This window comes from Alternaria metachromatica (genome assembly GCF_023757995.1).
Source record: "Alternaria metachromatica strain BMP 0045 chromosome Unknown scaffold_54, whole genome shotgun sequence".
NCBI classification, from domain to species: domain Eukaryota; kingdom Fungi; phylum Ascomycota; class Dothideomycetes; order Pleosporales; family Pleosporaceae; genus Alternaria; species Alternaria metachromatica.
In genome coordinates this window covers 36,950-56,379 of record NW_026055545.1, presented here as the reverse complement: position 1 = coordinate 56,379, position 19,430 = coordinate 36,950, and the positions used below count along the sequence as shown (strand labels likewise).

Here is a 19,430-nt window from a genome sequence, read left to right as displayed (position 1 = left end):
GTTGCTTTTCAGCGCCCGGCCACGGAACCACCACGGCAAGCCAATAAGGTGCGCACATATGTTCTTCACTTCACCGCCATTGCTGCAGGGGTCGCGAAAACTTCACTTATCGCGGAGTCGAGATGGGAAAGTTGCTTGATTGCACTTGACCGTGACCGTTCTATGCACGTTATGCGAGTGCTGATGTGAGCTTATGCCGTTCACTGCTGATCGCACGTTCTCAGGACTGCCATCTACTTCGATGGAGCCTTGCCCACGTCAAAGCGAGCCGAGAGGATATCCAGGACCGAGGCGAACAACAAAAAAGTGCAGCAATTTCGCAACAACTATGCTACCGTTTCCTGCCCTGTACCCACATACCTAGGCTCCATCTCATACGCCTTTCTTGCGCCTGCACTGCAAGAAGCGTTACTAGATTCGCCCTTTGCCTCAAAGACCAAGGCAGTACCTGGCGAAGCCGACGACTACTGCGCGCTACACGCCAAACTACATGTGCAATCCATCATCTTCACAAGCGATACGGATCTCGTACTATACAACTACTCGGCAGATACGCTGATAGTATTCCTTCACGATGCAGACGTATCCACCGGCATCAACGCGTATTCACCGACCGAGATCCGAAAGCAATTACAAGTAACAAGCCTAGTGACATTCGCATATACCCTTATCGAGAACCCGCAAGATAGTGCGAAGCTTCTAGCTCATCAAGCCCGGAGCGTAGACCAGGGGTCCAGGCGATACCTTGAATTCGCCAGCCGATACGACGCGGAGGATCCAACTATAGTTCACTCAGGTGATTCAAACTTCAAAGAGATACCTAGGATTGACGTACGGCTATCCGAATTCATGTTCCAAGCCTTCGACAGAATAGAATTCCCGCACGTATACATGCCCTTACTCATTGAAGAGCCCAATCAAGCATCAGCTTGGAACGTAGGGCGCGAGATACGTAGGCTGGCATACACTATAGCCGCAAAAGATTCGCAAATGGTAGTAAAAGAGTACAGAAGAAAAGCACAAGGTATCTCCGCCCAGGAAATTTCCATATACCCCCCCTGCTTCGACCAAACCCCCATCGAGGACCTGGAGCGACAGATGCGCGGCTTGAAAGAATGGCGTGATGCAAAGTCCATCACCTCCGAACTCCTATGGCCGCTTTACGGTATCAGTCTAGTCCTCAACGAATTGAACACCCCGCCTCCGATCGCCCTCGTCCAACGAGTGTTGAACTGCGATTTTGATAACAGCTGGGCATTCGTACACCTCACGGCGCGATTACATGCCGCTCTCTACTCATTGCGCATGCTACTCCAGATGATCAAGGTCGGGGAAGCAACAATGGTGCCCGACTTCATAGTAGACGTCAATGATCGACAAGATGTCGAACAGGCCCAGCTGCGCGGAATCATGTCCAAGATCGCCAATCACATGTCCGACTTCCCCTCGATACCGGAGGTCATGGGTGTGCCGGGGCAGGCAAAGCGCATTCTGGCTGAACACGACAAGTTGAAGGAATTGATTGAAGAGATATATAGATCTGCTGGTGTGGAAGTGCCAAGCGAGCAGGTGTCGAACAAGAAGAAGAAGAGGCAGATGAGGGAAGGGGAGAGGAAGAAGAAGAAGGCTGAGCAGAGGATGCAGGCTAAGCCACAGGTTGGTAACGCTTATTCGCTTTTGGGGGAGGGGTGATGGAAGTCGCGCAAAGATGGAACGCAATAGAAACCGCCCGAAGAATGACCATACTTTTCTCAGCAGCCGCTGTCTTCCGATCCTGAAACCACATCGGCTTGTCTCCGACACGCAACGAAGAGACGCACTCGCCACATACACCAGATTAGCCCTCAAGTACTCGCTGACGTTATTCATCATAGATGGCCCTTTCGACGACCTCAAGCTCCTACCCAGAAGCCCATAGACCGCCAATCTTCTCTGTCGTTGAAAGTGGATTTAATCGGATATACCGTCACCACGATAGTTTTGGGTTCAACCGGAGTGTGACCAGCCCAGCTATCGAACATGACACAAAGTTTTGCCCCCACGAGACAACCATAGCAACCAGTATTCCAATACCAAATCCAACCGGGATCGCGAACCGGATTGCGACACCCTAGAGCATCTTGCGGATGCACGATGCAACGTATACAACGGCCATTATAAAGCTTTCCGTCGATCGCCTTGCGCAAAGTGGTCCTGTTCTTTTCGCCCATGAGGTAGTCTTTGTTGAATTTGCGAACGAACTCCTTGACAAATGAGAGTGGGAAGAGATGCAGCGTTTTGAGTGGCATTTTAGGCACTTTGAAGCGGACTTCGACATCGGGGATCCGGGTAGTCTTGGTAATACGTGAGGCCGGGACTCTGGTATCTGTTTCATTCCCATCGCCGTTCTTTTCCTTGTCACTGCTGTCGTTGCCGTCGACGAGTTGCAGATCCCTGATTACGGAGAGCTTCTGGATCTCTTTCCACATGACATCGTCTTCGGAGCTTGTGACTGTGTCAGTGTCGGTTGTGGCGGCGGTACTAGAAGATGCCGTGGTATTGCTGTTGGTCGCCGGAGCTTCGGTGGAAGATTTCTTCACAACCTTCTTTGCGGGCACCTTCGCTACTTCCTGCTCTTCCGCACCCTCTGCCTTGAAAAAATCTTCTTCATCGTCCATCGGCTCTGGACTTGCGTCCCTTCTCTTCTTCCCATCTTGCATGAGGCAGTCTCCCGTTCTCTTCTTGTTTGTATTTGATGATTGAGTTCCTTGCGATGCTGGGGTCTGAGCTGATTTGGGCGGTCCACGTTTTCTTCTAGGTGTTCCTTCTTTCAAAATGTTAGTTATCGTCTTCATAATAAGATTTGACTTACCTTCGTCTGTCTTCTTTCTAGGTTTAGCACCTCGACCACTCTTGCGGCCACCACCACCGCCGCTGTCATCATCATCACCACCGTCATCACTGCCATGTTTGCCCTCTACCGGTGCTGCTGCGTCGTCGGCCTTTCGAGCCTTTGCAAGCCCATCAAGTAGTCGTGTCGCGATGGCGTTGAGAGTTTCTCGAGGAGAACCAGTGTTGAGACCGTGGGTGATGACGTCGAGCAGTTCGTTGTCGCTGATGCTCGCGAGAAGATTGTTTCGTGCGCCGGTAAAGACGGGATTGCCTGAGAGGGCTAGGAGCGCATCGTGGTAGCCTTTGGCGGTTGACATGATGGTGTGATCAGCGAGAATGGGTTCTTGGGAAGAAGTGTAGAGGAAGAGGAGGAAGGGATGATGAAGAGCGAATGGATGGAGGGCGGTATATAAAGACAGGGTGGGGATACGCGTCAGAATAGCAGGTGAGAGACGCGAAGACGGGGTACCTTTACTTCGTCATTGATCTTGATATAAGGCTTTCCGTATGATCACGTTCTTTACGGTGACGGAAAGGTATGAGATGCTGCTGCGTTGTTCACTCACTCTTCTCAACTGCTCGATATACGAAGAAACGTGTTGATCAAGGATTGTATTTGCACAGCCGTCGACCAAGATGTATCTCAGAAGACTACGTCGACTCTTCCGTCTTCGAACTACAATGTGGAAGTCTTTGTATACGTCAACACCTGGAAACCATCATCTTCTTCGTGTATGACTTCCCTTTGATCAATTCCCTCGTGCCCGTATGACAAATTATCCGTCTAGAGTTCCCACCCGAGTTCTCCCGGTAGTTCTCGCTCGCGCACCCAATAGTCCAGCGAGTCTAGCGTTGCCCCACGGCGAGATTCCTGAGGTAAGGGGCAAAAGACAAGCGCGATCTTTCCATCCGCTTGCTCCAGCCGAGCGCACAAGCGATTCGTATTAATGCAGTAATTGCAGGCCTCGTCGATGTTTCCGCTTCGTCTACCAGGCTTCTGTGCTCTCCAAATGATAGTTTCATTGACACAGCATCCGGTGGCGACTCCTTCTTCGCACAGTCTTAGTAGCTTACCCCATTCTGATACATGGAGATCTGTAGAGAGGTAATCTTCATCAAACTTTGAGCCCAATAGGGTGGTCAGGTTGAAGTCCTCATACCCAGCGTAATCTACTTCGTACGCAACGATTTCGATAGGCGGAACGATCTTGTTGTCGATGATCTGCTCCGTCTCATAGTCTCGAAGGCTCACATTTCTGGCGGGGGCAGTAGCCTGAGTGGCGACTACAGGAGGCGTATTGAGTCTGGAACGTTTGCTGATAACAGCGCCGGGAGACGGTGGAGGCGCTCGCTTGCTTGCTACCGACATGGCTGGTCCGCTTAATGCTGGCTGATCGTTGATCACCGTGATCTCGCTGAGAGCTTGTTCATGGTCAGTTGGATGCTACAAATATGTTTCGGGCTACTCACATTGCTGCTGAATATCGTTTTCTTGCACTTGCTCCATGCTAAGGCTAGCTGTCGCGTGAGACACACTGGTGCCGTCATCGTTGACCGAAGCCGGATCCCTAGCGATAACGTCCAAGATGACTGAGATAATCTCTTCCAGGCCGCCGCGCGCGAATTCTCTTTTCGCGGCTTTCTTCAGTAGTTCCAAAAGGTTGTCATCGGTGAGGCCTTGGAGGAGGTTTTGGCGGGCGGTGGCGAGCTGCTCGTTTCCGGAAAGCGTGAGCAAAGCCTTGAGGTAGGCGTCGATGGTCGCCATGGCGAGCAATGCTGAAGGGAGGGCGACGTAGAGTGGAAGGTGGGGGAGAGAAAGAGCGGTGTTGTTGTTGACTACGCGGCGCGGCGCAACGGCGCTAGCTGTGAAAACGCTTGGATTGGGAAAGTGCAAACGGACGAAGTGACGCACATCCGTCTAAGAGAAATTAACTCCATTGAATCAGGTAAGAAGAATCAAAACACGGTGTAAGACCGATATTCATCAACGAACTCATCGTAAGCTACGTATCCGTTCCTCCCCCACTAGCTATGCAACCTGGGGATCAAGCCCCTTGATGTCGAGCCTCTCGTATTTGACTTGATTCTCGCGGTCTGGTTGCCAAAATCCTTTATCAACGGCCGGATAGCAGCTTCATACACGCCAGCGAGGTCTTTCTGGGAAGAGACGGCGGGCCTGAGCAGCATATCTAATGCTACTCCTCTCTAAGTAGGCAGCCTGACCATAACCATGAGGGTAGAATTCGTGCCTTGAACCTCGCGCAGCACCTCTATTGCGCGTCCTCTCCCAGTAGGCGATCTGACCGGGACCATGAGGGTGGCCTCTGGGCACAAAACCCCTGGATACTGGTGGACTTCCTCCTGCGCGCGTTGGCTGTTCCTTTATAGTATCGGGGCGTTTTTGCGCTTCTCGGCCTCGTTTGGGATTGGAATTGGTGGACACAGATGCTATCATTGACGAGCCCGGGGTTTGAGCAAGCGCGCTGTCATCTACTTCAAGGCCTACATTAGTAAAGGTTACGGTAGTCTGGAGAGAATAACATGATCTTACGCTCTGATTTGATCATCACGATCCCATTTACGTCGTCTAGCTCTTCCATCTTGATCACGACCTCACACTCCCCAATGGCTTCTTCGTGCTTCACCGCGACTCCATTCCCTTCATGTACATCATGCGCAAGCTTCGAGCGCGAATCCCTTGATATGACACCCAGAATGGCTAGCGCGATTTCCTCCAATCCTTCTCTTTCGAACTCGCATTTCACGCCTTGGATGACTACACGCGACAGCTGGTTATCGCTGAGTTTCTTGAGTATGTCCTTGCGCGTATCGGTGTCTGGTTGGCTGTGAAACCGCGCGAGTACGGCTTTGAGATCGCTATCGTAGTATGACATGCTGGGTGGTAATGGAAGAAAGAGCCCTATTGTGTTGTTGTTTGCGACACAGCGCGACGCCAGCGTGTTTCCTGCGATGTGTCGTGGGTAGACAGGCAACGAATGATGACCCAGCGAAGGTATTAGTGGAAGATAATTGGCGTCATCAGCTTCCAAAGCCACCACAGCTGCGACTATGTGGAACAGCAGAAGCTGTTAGTGTTGATCTTTGTTTTGCGAAATGTTTGTCCGAACGCTGTGTAACCGCCATGCAACCACACTGGGACTAAGCGGGCGCGTGAGCACGTGACATGCACGACACAAGACTCTTGGCCAATCTTGAGAGCATTAGGGCATTGGTATTTAGCTAAAGATTTCTGATGAGAATATAGTGTTATGCCTTCAAAACGGCTTATCTTCATCACTTGAGCAGTATTGGCATCCCATGTACCGTTTCAAGCTTGACACCACATCGAGCTACCTTCCTGCTCTTCTGGTCATACGCCGCAACTGCTTTTGGGTCCTCCTTCTCTGATCTTCTAGCTACTCCATAGTCAACGCCCTCGCATACGTTAAGTTCCACCAGGCGCATCAGCTTCGATGACATAAGAAGTCGAGTCGAAGGGACTGGTCTAGTGACTCTACTAGGCTCCGATGATGAATGAGCCCATAGAACGCAGGAGTTGACCTTTTCTATCTTCTTCCGGTAGACGCAGAACGCATAGCGACCCCTTTACGAGCTTTAGACAAAGGCGTCTGCTTCGTACGCAGTCAAGGCATGCTGCCCCTCTGTATAGGTTCATATTATGGACGTGTGAAGCCTCTCCCATAACGTGATTGACGCACTCACCCCACGGAAACCAGCCCTCTCTTTGCTGGAGCCGTAATTCCAGATCCTCTAGATCTAGATGACCGTAATCTTGCATGATTTTGGCATGCAGCGTCTGAGCCCACGCAGACTTGTAGAGTATAAGTGGCTGCCAGCCGAGTTCTCCAGACGGATTCGGCGTAGATACACATACGTTGTAAAGGAATTGGTCGTCATCTTCTTCGTACATCCCAGAGGGTCGAACGATCAGGGGACTTTCTACTTGTGGTTTACGGGCTGTCTTATTCGAATGCTTGCGTTGGTCTTTATCTGTATCCGGACGGCTTTCTGCTTTTCCTTTTCGCTGCGTGCTGTCGAGCGCTAAGTCGTCTATATTCGCATCCTGCACTGGCGGTGTGTGCGAAGCTTCAACAGATCGAGTGTGGAGAGAACCTAAGATACATTAGTGCACTGATTCCAAGTTTGCAGCCCACTGAAAGACGCACTTTGTGATGTAGCGCTTGCTGAGCGTTGCTTGGCGACGTGGTCAAGAATTGCGACAGCCAGAGCCTCTCGTGATTGCTGGTCGGCACAGCTAACCGATGCTTCTTCAATGACATGGGATAACTCTTCTCCGTTGAGCTGTTGGATAAGTAACGAACGAGCATTATCGAAAGCTGGTTCGCCGGATAGAGCCAGCAGCGCACTGAAGTAGGACTTTGTCATTTCGACGTTGAGCTTTGGTGATATTGCGTGTCTGGGTTTGTTAGGGGTTAGAAGGTGTAATTAGGAGTCGCAATGGGTTTATGTAAAGTAGACTTGCAGCGAAGCTGGCGGCGCAGAGTTTTATGTGTGATTGTAATTGTGGTTCATCGCTCACGAGCCCCATGGGAAGACTGCTATAACCCGCGGTTACAAATTGCGGGTCGCCCAAGTTGAGCCCATAGCGACCTCGGCGAGTGCAACAAGTACTGGAAAGCCCACAGTATCATCCATGGGCCTTGACGGTCACGATGATCCGGCATCACAAATCTATATGATTGGGGGAGATTGCGACGGATGTGAGTATCTGGGTAGGGCTGTTCAATCAAGCCAGGAAACAGACGCTTGTGAAATCTCGGATGGTGAAGCCCATTATCAAACATCGTCGGCTATACCGTGAAGCCCTACGCTATGCTGATGCTAAAAGCAAAGAGAAAAAGTTGAAGAAGCGAGATCATGCGCATCAAGGATGGTTGCGGCGCAGGTGGACAAGGCTGGGTGGCTGTTCGGGAGATGTCGCTTAGCTCGTCCGCATTTGGGCAGGAACATGGCCAAGCATCTGGCTGCTGATACTGCCGCCAGCCCCGCTCGCATCGAGCGCTGACATACGACTTTCAAGATGTCGAAGTGTTCGCATCGACCGTTCAGACCTCTACTGGATCATAATCGAGTTGATTCGAGATCATATCGCGCGATACACGCATCCGCTGCCTGTGAATGACGTCATGCCGGACACTAGAACCGGCGATAGTGTCGCGGCCCGTCAATGTTGGGAGTGCTTCAAACGACGCCTGGTGTGCGATCGCACCCTGCCGCTATGCAGGAAATGTGCCAAGACGGGTAAGGAATGCCCAGGATATAACGACCAGAAGCCGTTGCAATGGGTGGAACCAGGGCACGTGACGATTCGTCCGAAGAAGAAGAGCAAGGAATGCCGGCCACCAACATCCGCCATCAGAACGGCAAACTCCGCGAGACTCGCACCCGCCATCCCAAATGGGCCAGTTGCGGATCCCGGGGAATCCAGAGACGCAAGTCTACCAGAGCTCCTCGGACAGGGAGGGCGCTCGGGGCTGGTCTCCGAAGAGCTTCAGCTTACCCCAGAGGCGATCGAATTGTCGAAGAGCCAACTTGCCAACTTATTGGTGGAAGAAGACAAGCCAGCATGGTGGCGCGACCTCGATATCGAGAAGCAGGTAGACCCCATTGAGCTAACAACTGCAAAGGCCGGAGCGGGCTGTGGGGTGGGCGAACGCATCATGTGCATTGGCAACAAAGACCAGATCAAGGAAGTGGTTGAAAGGGGCCAGCATTGGGAAGCCGCACTACTTCTGCAGTCGAATCAAAGGCCTCTGGCGAAGATACAGAGACTGCTGCAGATCATGGAGATGAACAGACTTCCATCGTACGATTTCTTGTCCGATGAGACACACGACGTGGTACAAGCTGTCAACTACTGTATGTACGCACACTCCAACGAGAAGCATACCTATACTAATTCCGATAGTTAACACTAGGATTTATCCGGATATCCAAGAGACGGACTGCCTAGCACCCAATCCAGCAGTGGTGCACTTCCCAGTGTGGGCTTTGCATGTACTTGCTCCGCCAATGCACTACACTACTGTCTGCCTGAGCCTCAACTACCACTTGACCTCGTTGCCTTTAGGTAAGGACCGTGCGATCGTTTCAGACCACCGACTCAAGATATACCATTACCGAGGCCTTGCTATACGCGCTCTCAACGAGAATGTCGCGAGGAAGGAAACGCGCAGTAGTGATCAGACAATCGCCAGCATTCTTATGTTTCTGGCAATGGAGGTATACTCTGAAGAATATGACACGTGCGGGTTCAAAAGGCTGATTGTTCTCTAAGGTACATAGCTCTACAGATGTCGACTGGAGGTCGCATGCAGATGGTATGAAGCGACTGATAGATATGCGTGGTGGCTTTGCATCACTACGACGCACAGTACCTCACATGACATCAGCGCTGGTGATATTCGTACTGTTGGTATAACTCGACGATTGCAACGAATGTGGCTGACACCATTTAGCATCGTAACCTTTTCGAACAGTCTTGGTCCAGCAACACATCAGATCAGTATCACTGAGCCACTCGAACAGCACATTCAGGAAGTGGAGAAAGTGTACAGCCTCATACTTCCTTACACACTGTGTCCGTCAACACTCTTCATCGAGATCATTCGCATCAACCGCCTCCGTCAAGAGCTCAGCCTCACGCCCATCGTGGAATCGCATCAGCACGCTCAAGATGCACGAAGCATTCTTTCCCGTGTCGAATCCTACGGCCCAAGAGAATGGGCGCAGTCCAGAGATCAAGAAGATGACTGGCAGCTGATCGCATCGATCTGGCAGTCTGCAATCGCACTGTACTGCATAATGTCGTTGCAAGCTGTTGAGATTCTCCCCAGCACCACAGGCATGGATATCATGCGAATGCGACACCGCGATCGCCTACTTAACGATCTGAAGGCTGCTACGCGACTAAAACAACTCAAGAAGATATCGACATTCCCACTATGTGTGCTTGGCGTGGAAGCAGGCTATCACGTCCAGCAAAGCACTCAGATCTGGATTGAACGGCACTTGGAGGATCATGCCCGCCTTCTTGGCAGTAACAGTCCTTTGAAGGCGCGAGAAGTGCTCCGACGATATTGGAGGCGGAAGAAACCTGGTTGGAATGAGTGCTTTAATGAGCCGTAAGTATCTCATCCCGGTGCCTCCAGAGTGATACACTAATGTTATTGTCTCGCAGGTTCACAACCCTTGTACCAGCGGGTGTCTGCTAATCCTCCTGACGAATCGATGCGATCTTGAAGTCTTTGCATCGGTCGACTGAAGCATGGTTTATTGACTGATTAGGCAAGCTCTCAACATAGTTCAAATCCATCTTCGATCATTGCATACTCCAGCGCTTCCCATCACCGGGATATTCTCATTCAATGGATTACCGAGACGCCGAAGTGCATCCGCACTTGTCTTGATTCGGCAGTAAAGTAGCGAGCTAAGCTGACTACATACAAGGGATTAAGGTGATAAATGCTTATGGCCAATGCCAACCCGCTGAGCCATCGCCGCCATTGCTTCTCCTAATTCGTGGATGTTTGTCTTGGCCCTTTTGACTTCCCAATAGGGTTAGCGCTTATGACGGGCGGCCTTTGTGCACCTCCAAGGCCATTCCCAAGCAGCCACACATCCAAAGATGAGCATCGACCAGGAAGAAAACTTGGCCATCTTGCAGCCCGTCTCAGTATAGTTGCGCAGCATAGGGCTCATTTCGTATACGCGAATCAAATTAGCCACGTCTGCGCTCTATATTCGTTCATGCTGGCTATTGGCGCCTGACAGTTCCCACTGCTAGTAGTGCTCATAGGTTCGATGGCATTTTGGCTTCGTGGATCACGTCTGAAAATGAAGAGGACTTGGTTCCGATGCGGCCCCCACGACTAGCACTGCGCGAAAGACGCCTCATCGTCTTCTATCACGCCTGCAAGGCTGACCAGGAAACATATCAGGATTGATGAAATGTATATATATTGCGATGAATTCTCAAGGGGACGCTGGACACCACCAATAGCTGTCGCAACCACCGGACTGAGATGTTTCCAAAAACGACTTTCTACCTAGCGTTCCACGCGTGCTTGAACATCGCTGCGACGGCGTCACAAGCATCTTCTGGATACACCAAATATCCTGAGAATGCCGAAAAGGTCGCTATCAACTGGACAGATGCGTCCACCGTTCTGGGCAGACCCGACACCTATCTCGGAAAGTTGGATGTACCCCTCGATTATACGCTGCCCCAGTCGAAGAACAACACACTCACGCTCAACATCCTAAAAGTCAAAGCGACGAAAGAGCCCAAGCTAGGCAGTGTGTTGACAAATTGGGGCGGACCGGGTTTGCCCGCAACCGACTGGCTTTTGCAACAAGCTAGTTATGTCCTTGCGTAAGTTGCTCCGTGTCATGTAAGCGCTGCAATCACAAGCTAACAACTCTTCTCGCGCAGCATGACAGGCGAGCAATACGATATTATCGGCCCCGACCCCAGAGGTACTGGCACGACGTTGCCTGTAAATTGCTACAATGACGAAATGGAACGGATGGTCGCAACATTGCGGACACCGACGAGGACCAACTCGTCCGATGTAGCGTTGGGCGCCGTCTGGTCTTACGCCAAGCAATACGCAGCACGATGTTCTCAGAACGAAGCAGTGAATGGATCATTGATGAGCACGGCTTTCGTTGCCAGAGACTTCATGAAGATTGTTGATGCTCTGACTGTGGAAGGCGAGGATGGTCTTCTCCGGTACTGGGGTGAGTCGAAGATGAGTAGCACTATATGCGGTTATTGACTAACCGACGCCAGGAATATCCTATGGCACGTATCTCGGTCAGGTGCTAGCTGCTATGTTCCCAGACAGGATCGAGCGAATGATGCTTGATGGTGTTCTCAACCCGCTCGAGTATCAGCAAGGATGGTACGTAGCTTCCTCCAGATGACTGCGAGACGGGCTAACCGAGGATCAGGGAGACCGGTCCAGCTAAATCCGCGCCAGTTGCCTTGGGACAGTTTACCGAACAGTGCATCGATGCTGGCCCCCCCTGTTCCCTCTTTCGCCCTAATCTCTCCTCCTCCGCATTGTACGAACAAATCCAAAGTCTCACCGAAAGAGCCAAGCGCGAGCCAATCGTCATGGGCCCGAACGTCACAACGGATATCGTTACGTACGAAAAGATCGCCGAAGCTAGTGACACTGCTCTGCGCATGGGTCTGGCGTCCGGTTCTTACTTGGCTGGTTATCTCAACAGCATCATGATCCGTGATACTCCAGAATACAACCACACCCAGTATCTGCTCAACCGCTCCTTCATTATGCAGGATGCAGCGATCAATGCAGACAACACGCAGCTCATCCGTTGCTCCGACGCCATGTTCCGTGCTGATGAGCTCTTCGATATTGAAGACCGTGTCCAGCACATAACGAGTTCGAGCGATTGGAACAGCGATTACATTATCGGCGCGTATGTTATGTGCTCGCTATGGAAGGTTAAGGCGAAAGAACGATACGAGGGTGACTTCAAGGCGAAGACGAAGAACCCCGTGTTGCTCATCGGTTCGCCATATGACGTCCGCACTCCGATCTCCGGGGCTTATGCGGCGAACAAGACGCTCGAAGGAAGTGTTGTGCTTCAGCACAATGGTCTCGGGGTAAGTTGAAGAGCATTTCTTGGCTTCATGGACGGGTGTAATGTATTCGGGAGAGAACATCGCTAACGGCATTGGTAGCACACGGTTATGTACAGCCCCGGGACCTGTGCCATTACCGCAACCGCTGCGTATTTCGTGAACGGGACTATGCCGGAAGAAGGGGCGGTGTGCGAGCAAGACTTTGGTATCTTCTCTGGCAAAAGTCTGAACGATACTCTCAATCTTCTTGGCGAGCCTTAGTCTTCCACAGCTTGGATTGTGAGACTTCGTGGGGGCATTGCCGAGACAATAGAGGAGGTGAAGGTTGATTCGTCGATGAAAATTGGATGGTGTGTTCGGAAGCTCATGGTGGGTGGTTGCTTCGGCATGAACGCTGGATGAACATTTCGTAGCTGCCTGTAGATCTTCCCGATGTGGCTCATGTCTACCGCGCTGCTCTTCTCTCTCGCTCTTCGATATGCATTGTGAGACGCTTGATGTGCCGCATTTGACTACTCATTGGGAGATAGAGAAGCTCGAGATACCCCATGTTCCACGTGAATATTTCTCCCCAAATTTGAAGAGGACTCCGTTGAGTCTGACATATGCGCCGAGGGAGATCGAAGTCTGGCCTGCGCGAAACTTATCGTGCAATGGAAATATGCACAGCTTGGGGCCCATGGTGTCCAGAATGACTCTGACACATAGACGCATCCGGCCATTGCAATGGTCACAAGCCCTGTCCTTGTCTCCTTCGGCTGAAGTGTACTTTGATGCGCCTGTGCCGCTGTACAGCCAGTGGCAGACGCACATTCCCCTCTGCATGAAGCGTTCTGTATCCCTCACTATTGACCGATACATTGTCGATATTTTAGGATGCGACATGTAGACTCGATTGAATATTGCGTGGATAACCCTACCGTCCCCGGGTGATAGGTCATGAAGAGGTAGCCAGGCGCCACCTCCGAAGCTGTTTGGAGCCCATACGCCTATCCTGAGTCTGTGATCTGTATCGGTTGCGGAGGCTGCGGGAAATGTAATGAAGTTCACGTCCGTCGCAGGATTTTGGTCCGCGTACAGCACCACTTGTGACGCTACTGTATTGTTTTCTTCCTCATCTTTAACAGGATCTTCTAGATCAATGACTGTCGGAAGTATCGCGGGGCGATAGTCGTATGGATGTATGACGTTATCCGCTTCCCACATGTCACTCTCGTAATCGTCCTCGTTCTTGTCATCGTTCTCGTCATCACGTAAGTCGATGGTGTCCAACGATGAGCCACCAATCGGTTCATTTTTGAATGCCTTACTAGCAGGTTCCTGTCGCTCGCTATTTGTGTCCTGAATAGCGCGCTTTCGCTTGGCCACCGAAGGGGTTGCTGCTTTTACTTGTGTCGCGTCTATCCGAGGTGCGATGGGGACAAACCCCAGAGATTCTGTGGTGATACATATCAGCCGGCGCCTCATATGTCCATAATTGCATGTTTACCAGTCTTTGGAACTGTCATTGGCTCGATATTCGGATTCTCTTTGAGAATGTTGAGCATCGCGCAGACCAATCGCTCTCGTACCTTTCGGTTGGTACATCCGGTTATCCCTTCGACGGCAACGATTTCCAGCTCTTCCCAGTTCAAGCCATCAATGAGCCTCATGCGCGCATCGGCGAACGCTTCATCACCGGACAGCTTAAGTAGCGCCTTCAGATACGAGCTCGTCATCGTGTAGATGCGCACGCGTTAGTGTTGCTGTGGTGCGAGGTGAGTAGCCGGCACCGGATGTTTGTTGATGGCACCGGGCGGCAATCCCCGGCCGAGCTAGCGACTAGCGCATCGTCTGAAGCTTGGACCGACGAACACCAAAGGTTTGCGAATGCGCTCCATGCCCGGCGTCCGTCACACACACAGTCTTGTATCTCACAGTCTCTCAGCAACGACGTCGAAGGCAAGCTCGCGCATCACTATAGAGCTTGGGCGGTTATTAGTAAGGCTAATACCTGTGGCACCCCGCTATATTGGGCAGCCGATAGCATCTTTATTGTTAACTACACGTGTAATCCACCTCTCCTGTGTCTTACCCCTCTTCAGGAGAAAAGCCCCGATCACCCTACTTGACCGCGCGATCGAAGCAAACGGCTCATAGTCTGTATCGCATTAGGCTCTTGCCATATCTCGTTTTATGACTAAAGTAGACTTCAGCATACTAGTTCAGTCTCTTTCTTGCCGCCTGCCTGCTTCGTTATTATCCTCCCATAACCCACGCAGCGATGGAATCCAGCGCCCTGCTTTCACGGTACGCTTCGGGTAGCGGCATAACACAGAGCTTTACGCTTGAGTCGATCACTCCGATCTGTACGCACAGGCGTTTCGTGCGAATACAAGTATCGCAAGCCCTCCGAAAGTTACCACGAGCCTTCTCAAAAGTGGATCGGCCACAACCCTCCTGCCTGACGAGTATGTTGACGCATTTGCCCTCGGAAAGATGATGCCCCACGTTGTGTGTCATGCGCCCGTAAGCCATCCTCTTGGATTCATCAACGGCGAAGTCTATCATGAACCTCGCGTAAATGATGTCTCCGGCCTCACCATCGAGATTGCTGAGAGGCTGCCAATCCTCAGGCCCAGTAGCACGCGATGCCAATGTTCCGATCTCGAAGATGGGTATACCGCCGGGAGTGGAGGGTATATCGATCACGTCAACGTCGGTTTTGTGGAACACACTGTGCATGGGCTGCTGGAGATCTGTGAGGCCTCTAGTCAGTGATTGCCCATTTCTCCGCTCTGGAGCTCTTACTGTTGTTGCTGACCGGCCACTTCAAAGTTGCTTTCTGTCCTGCACTGATCAGATCAAGCATGTTGACACTCAAGATCTCTCGTGCTTTGCGAGTGTTGCAGCGATAACCCTGTTTGACCAAAGCACTGAGCTCTTCATCGCTAAGAGCTTGGATGATCTTCAGGCGCGCATCAGCGAACGCGCTGTTGTTGGAGAGGGCGAGCAGATGCTCGAGGTGAGACATCGCCATCTTGGAGATGATCGGGAGCGATTATCGAATGGCAGCGTGGGTCGCAGTGAGTGGGAGTACGGGAGAAGTTTTGGTTTGTCTACTTAGAGGCAGAATTATACGCTAACGCCGCGAACGGCAATATGTCAGAGCAAACGGACGCATGCAGGCCCTCGAAGCGTCACACATCGCCATCACCAGCGCATGAAAGCATTTGATCGCATTATCGCATACGCTTTATGATGCTTCAATTTATACCTCCGGCCGATCGACGGCGTACAATACCGACTCTTGCATTCAAGTGCTATACTACCACCCCAGATTTGGCTGCGCGACGAAATCATACACAAACACTTGCTCGAGCAGCGGGTCCGTCTCATTCTTCCGCGAGGTCAGCTTCAACTCCTTCACAACGAGAGAGACGTCACATACCTTCAGCTTATCGTGCGTCGGATCTTTATCGAACACCTGTCTCGAGGCTTCATCCTACTCATGGTCAGCACTCGTGATGCGGTCGCGTCACCTGCCATTCCATACCTTGAAGACTACAACGAATCCCAAGTCCCACACACTCTCCCTCTTCACGTTGGTCAGGTTCAATGGGGTATTCAGCGGTCTTCCTCCTTTTGGCCCTTCGACCAGTAATTCCGGATGTTCAGCGTAAAGCGCGAGAAAGGCAGATGCGCGATCGCCTTTTTGCTCCGCGGTGACGTTAGGGTGGAAGCGGAATGTTGCTATGCGCGTCACTGGTGATGTATCGGTGGAGTTGGGCGTTGATGTGGACATTGTGAAGGAAGAAGCAAGGCTAAAGAGGGCGACGAAGGCCGTGAGGAGGCGGGAGTGGAGTTGCATTGTGCTGAGATAAAAGCGGCGGGGTATGCGCTTTAAGCAATGTAAGACGGAACAATGCTGTGCGACTTCAATCAGGGCGTAACACCATAGTCGAGGAAAGCCGTTGTGCATGCAGTCGGTCGCGATACTGACCGCGTATTGGTGCGCTAAACTTTAATCTGACCTGCATGCGGAGGTGGGGATACGCGGGCGGAGAGCCGAAGTCACCACATTACATTTGCATCGACGTAAGCTGCCTGGCTTTTGAAGCTTTATTATGATATCACTTTTGAATACAAATATGACATTACCAACAAGACATGTTTGTACCGAACGCAGTAACACAGGGAATAATAAAGAAATGGAGGAGACTAGAGTATACAGCTGGCCAGCCATCGCGAAGAACATAACATCTAAACATCGCGCCAGATTCAGAAGAGAGATGAAAGAACTGTAGGGCAAGCCTTCTAGACTCGCGCTCAGTGCGACAACGATGAGAGTCCTGTGAAATTCCAGTCGACTCAAGATCGCTCGACCGTAGGGGTCGGTGAGGGGGTAGCAAATGAGCCAAGCCACTTTTGTGGCCTCGATCTCATCGCAGCTGGGTGATGGAAGCACTTTTGTCTTCCAAATATCTCCAGCTAGTATCCACCAAATATCTTGGTAGTGGATGGCCGATGAGTCGTCAAGACCTTTGGCCTTGCGCTCATCTCGACCGGTGGTTCAAGCCTCTATGGGTCTTTCACTCATCTCGGTCGTCAGCTGTCAAGTCTCTCTGGACGGATTCAGCTGAGCCAATGCAGTAGGTATGATCCCGATGGGCGGGCCTCTCTGGACGCGGCGATGGGGTAGTAGAGGTGAGCTCTTTGAGCTTGCACCTTGCCGGCTTGGTGGTGAGGTCTCTCTGAACTTTTGACCACGTTGAATGACGGCCGTCGATGTTCTCTGACATGATCGGCCGGAGTGGATGTCGGGATAGCTTGCATGGAAGCGCGCCTTGGGCGCGGTCATCGACGTGGAAAGCTCTTTTGGCTGTCGGTCGGAAAATAGGTCGTCCTGACCCAGTGAAGATATGGTGAGCGATGGAAGCCTCTTGGACTTCAATGCATGTGAGTGATTGGTTGTTGGACTCGCGGTGTAGGTATGTTGACCACCGCTGGTCTGGTGTATTCCTTGGGAGATCTGCCCAGCGACTGGTGAAGATAGCCTGGACGATGGCGCTCTCTAAATCGGGCGACGACGAAGAACCGAGGCACGGCGCTGGGCGCTACTGCGCTTTTGATCCTTTGCGTCTTCATTGTGGCGAGCCTCGCGCTGTTTCGCAACCACTTCCTTGGTCACGAACTTCTTGTTGCGACCTTGGCGCTCAACTTGCTCCACTTCGTCTGCGAGGCTGGCGCTGCGACGACGCTTGACACCAACAGAGGAGGCGGAAGATGGCGTAGGAGACGGAGCTGGAGAAGCTGACGGGGCGGAAGCTGACGGGGCTGACGAGCCGGCAGCGGTCGTCTTAGCCTGCGATAGTCGAGCAGAGCGACGCGGATTGATCTCGACTCGTCCGGACGTCTGTGAAGTCGCTGAACCAGGAGGGCTCAGGAAGGATTGACTGCCGAAGCGGCTGCGGGAGAAAGAGTTCGAGAAACCTTGGGTCTGGCTAAAAGGGCTCTGCGACCGGCCCAGAGTATGCTGCGACTCACCAAAGTACGTAGTGTCAGGCGTTTCCTGAAACTCACTCTTAACGCCTGAAATCGAGGACTGGAAGCCCGAAGAGTTGGAAGAGCCGACGGAGCTCTGGAAGCCGGACGTGTCGTCTTCAACCTTGATGGCGGGTGCAGGGGATGGTGCTTGCTTGACAACAGGGCGAGTCTTCTTGATAGCGCCGAGGTTGTCAGAAGTAAAGGAGACGGCCTCAGGATCCGTCTCTTCGAACTCGTCGAGAGTGCGCGCGCTCGTGTTCGTGGTCTTTTCGGATTTGATGGCGGGCGCAGGCGCAGGCTTGGGATTGACGGTGCGATGAACCTGATGATGGCGCTGGACGTCGCTGCCAACGCTAGCTTCTACCTTGACGAGGTCGTCCTTTGTGACAGCGAGGGGTGCGCGCTCGGCAAGCTCTTCTGTCGCGACATCGTGGTAGTGGTCGGCGCGCCCTCGATTCAATGAGGTCGGCTCCATGGTGTTGGTCGATCTGATCTTAGTCTCAACGGGTCGATCGATCTCGACCTTGACGGGGGGCTCTTTGGCGAACTTGACGGAGTTCTGGATCTCGGTCTGGACAGACTGCTCCTTTTCGACCTTGACTGGCGTCTTCGGAGATGCGGCTGACTTCTCTTTAAGAGGCCAGCCCTGAAGCAGCGAGTTCACGCTGACGGGCATCGGCGGTTGCAACATGGATGGCGAGACTGGTTCGTTCCACGGAACGTCCATGAAAGACTCGTTGATGTTGCGAGGCTTGCCGAACCGCGAGAAGGTGTCGGGGTTCGATCGATGAAGCGTCTTCGCGGGTGATTCCGAAGTCGCGACCTGGTCCCTGAGCTGAGCCCTCCTGTCGCGGAGGCGAGCACTGTTGTCGAGATCCGCTTGGAGGTTGGGACGTTTGGGGTCGAAAGGGATGGAGTACGCCTCGAGCTTGTCGTTGAGGTATCGGGTGAGCTCTTGGGAACAGCCGGGGGAGAGCTTGACGCCATGCTTCTCGAGAATGTCCTTGATGTCATGCGAGAGATGATGAGGACTCTGCTTGAGCAAGAAAGCTCCTGTGCGACAAGTCAGTACACGGAAAGACGCACAGAGGCGCGAGCGCGGAGGCGCTTACCGGTGACGGGGCGCATCTTGGGCGCGGCCTGCTGGTTGTTGGGAGGAGTGGAAGACATCGTTAGAGTGGATTTGAAAGAGTGTGAAGTATTTGAGTATTGACGACGAGTAGTGGTTGGAAGTGGACTTTAGAATGCGAGCGGCTGTGATAATGCGCAGAGTGCAGGTAGCGGGTGGTATATAAAGACTGATGGTCTGAGCTGTCGCGTTGTTTTGTCAAGGGCGGGGTACCGCGGTCTTATATCGAATTGGTGTTGTGATTGC

At 52.2% G+C, this 19,430-nt stretch overlaps 7 protein-coding genes across 7 annotated transcripts; 3 read left to right on the top strand and 4 right to left on the bottom strand.

The window, feature by feature from the left end:
* Positions 1–122: 122 nt before the first annotated feature.
* On the top strand, positions 123–1,692 carry J4E83_010880 (uncharacterized protein; the record flags this gene model as incomplete). The annotated part of the gene is made up of 2 exons (XM_049337758.1): positions 123–130; positions 225–1,692. 2 exons carry the CDS (start codon positions 123–125, stop codon positions 1,690–1,692), a joined length of 1,476 nt encoding a protein of 491 aa, XP_049183113.1.
* Positions 1,693–1,986: 294 nt separating this feature from the next.
* On the bottom strand, positions 1,987–4,636 carry J4E83_010879 (uncharacterized protein; the record flags this gene model as incomplete). The annotated part of the gene is made up of 5 exons (XM_049337757.1): positions 1,987–2,010; positions 2,097–2,803; positions 2,852–3,214; positions 3,946–4,293; positions 4,342–4,636. The coding sequence occupies 5 exons, from the start codon at positions 4,634–4,636 to the stop codon at positions 1,987–1,989; spliced, it is 1,737 nt and encodes a 578-aa protein (XP_049183112.1).
* A 3,403-nt stretch (positions 4,637–8,039) lies between these two features.
* Positions 8,040–10,127, top strand: J4E83_010878 (uncharacterized protein; the record flags this gene model as incomplete). Its single annotated transcript, XM_049337756.1, has 4 exons — positions 8,040–8,772; positions 9,207–9,324; positions 9,372–10,037; positions 10,094–10,127. 4 exons carry the CDS (start codon positions 8,040–8,042, stop codon positions 10,125–10,127), a joined length of 1,551 nt encoding a protein of 516 aa, XP_049183111.1.
* An 810-nt stretch (positions 10,128–10,937) lies between these two features.
* On the top strand, positions 10,938–12,790 carry J4E83_010877 (uncharacterized protein; the record flags this gene model as incomplete). Its single annotated transcript, XM_049337755.1, has 5 exons — positions 10,938–11,287; positions 11,348–11,655; positions 11,708–11,819; positions 11,869–12,550; positions 12,629–12,790. The coding sequence occupies 5 exons, from the start codon at positions 10,938–10,940 to the stop codon at positions 12,788–12,790; spliced, it is 1,614 nt and encodes a 537-aa protein (XP_049183110.1).
* A 1,977-nt stretch (positions 12,791–14,767) lies between these two features.
* On the bottom strand, positions 14,768–15,548 carry J4E83_010876 (uncharacterized protein; the record flags this gene model as incomplete). The annotated part of the gene is made up of 2 exons (XM_049337754.1): positions 14,768–15,267; positions 15,320–15,548. The coding sequence occupies 2 exons, from the start codon at positions 15,546–15,548 to the stop codon at positions 14,768–14,770; spliced, it is 729 nt and encodes a 242-aa protein (XP_049183109.1).
* A 288-nt stretch (positions 15,549–15,836) lies between these two features.
* Positions 15,837–16,313, bottom strand: J4E83_010875 (uncharacterized protein; the record flags this gene model as incomplete). Its single annotated transcript, XM_049337753.1, has 2 exons — positions 15,837–16,013; positions 16,065–16,313. The coding sequence occupies 2 exons, from the start codon at positions 16,311–16,313 to the stop codon at positions 15,837–15,839; spliced, it is 426 nt and encodes a 141-aa protein (XP_049183108.1).
* A 1,269-nt stretch (positions 16,314–17,582) lies between these two features.
* J4E83_010874 (uncharacterized protein) lies at positions 17,583–19,225 on the bottom strand (the record flags this gene model as incomplete). Its single annotated transcript, XM_049337752.1, has 2 exons — positions 17,583–19,108; positions 19,168–19,225. 2 exons carry the CDS (start codon positions 19,223–19,225, stop codon positions 17,583–17,585), a joined length of 1,584 nt encoding a protein of 527 aa, XP_049183107.1.
* Between the last annotated feature and the right edge of the window lie 205 nt (positions 19,226–19,430).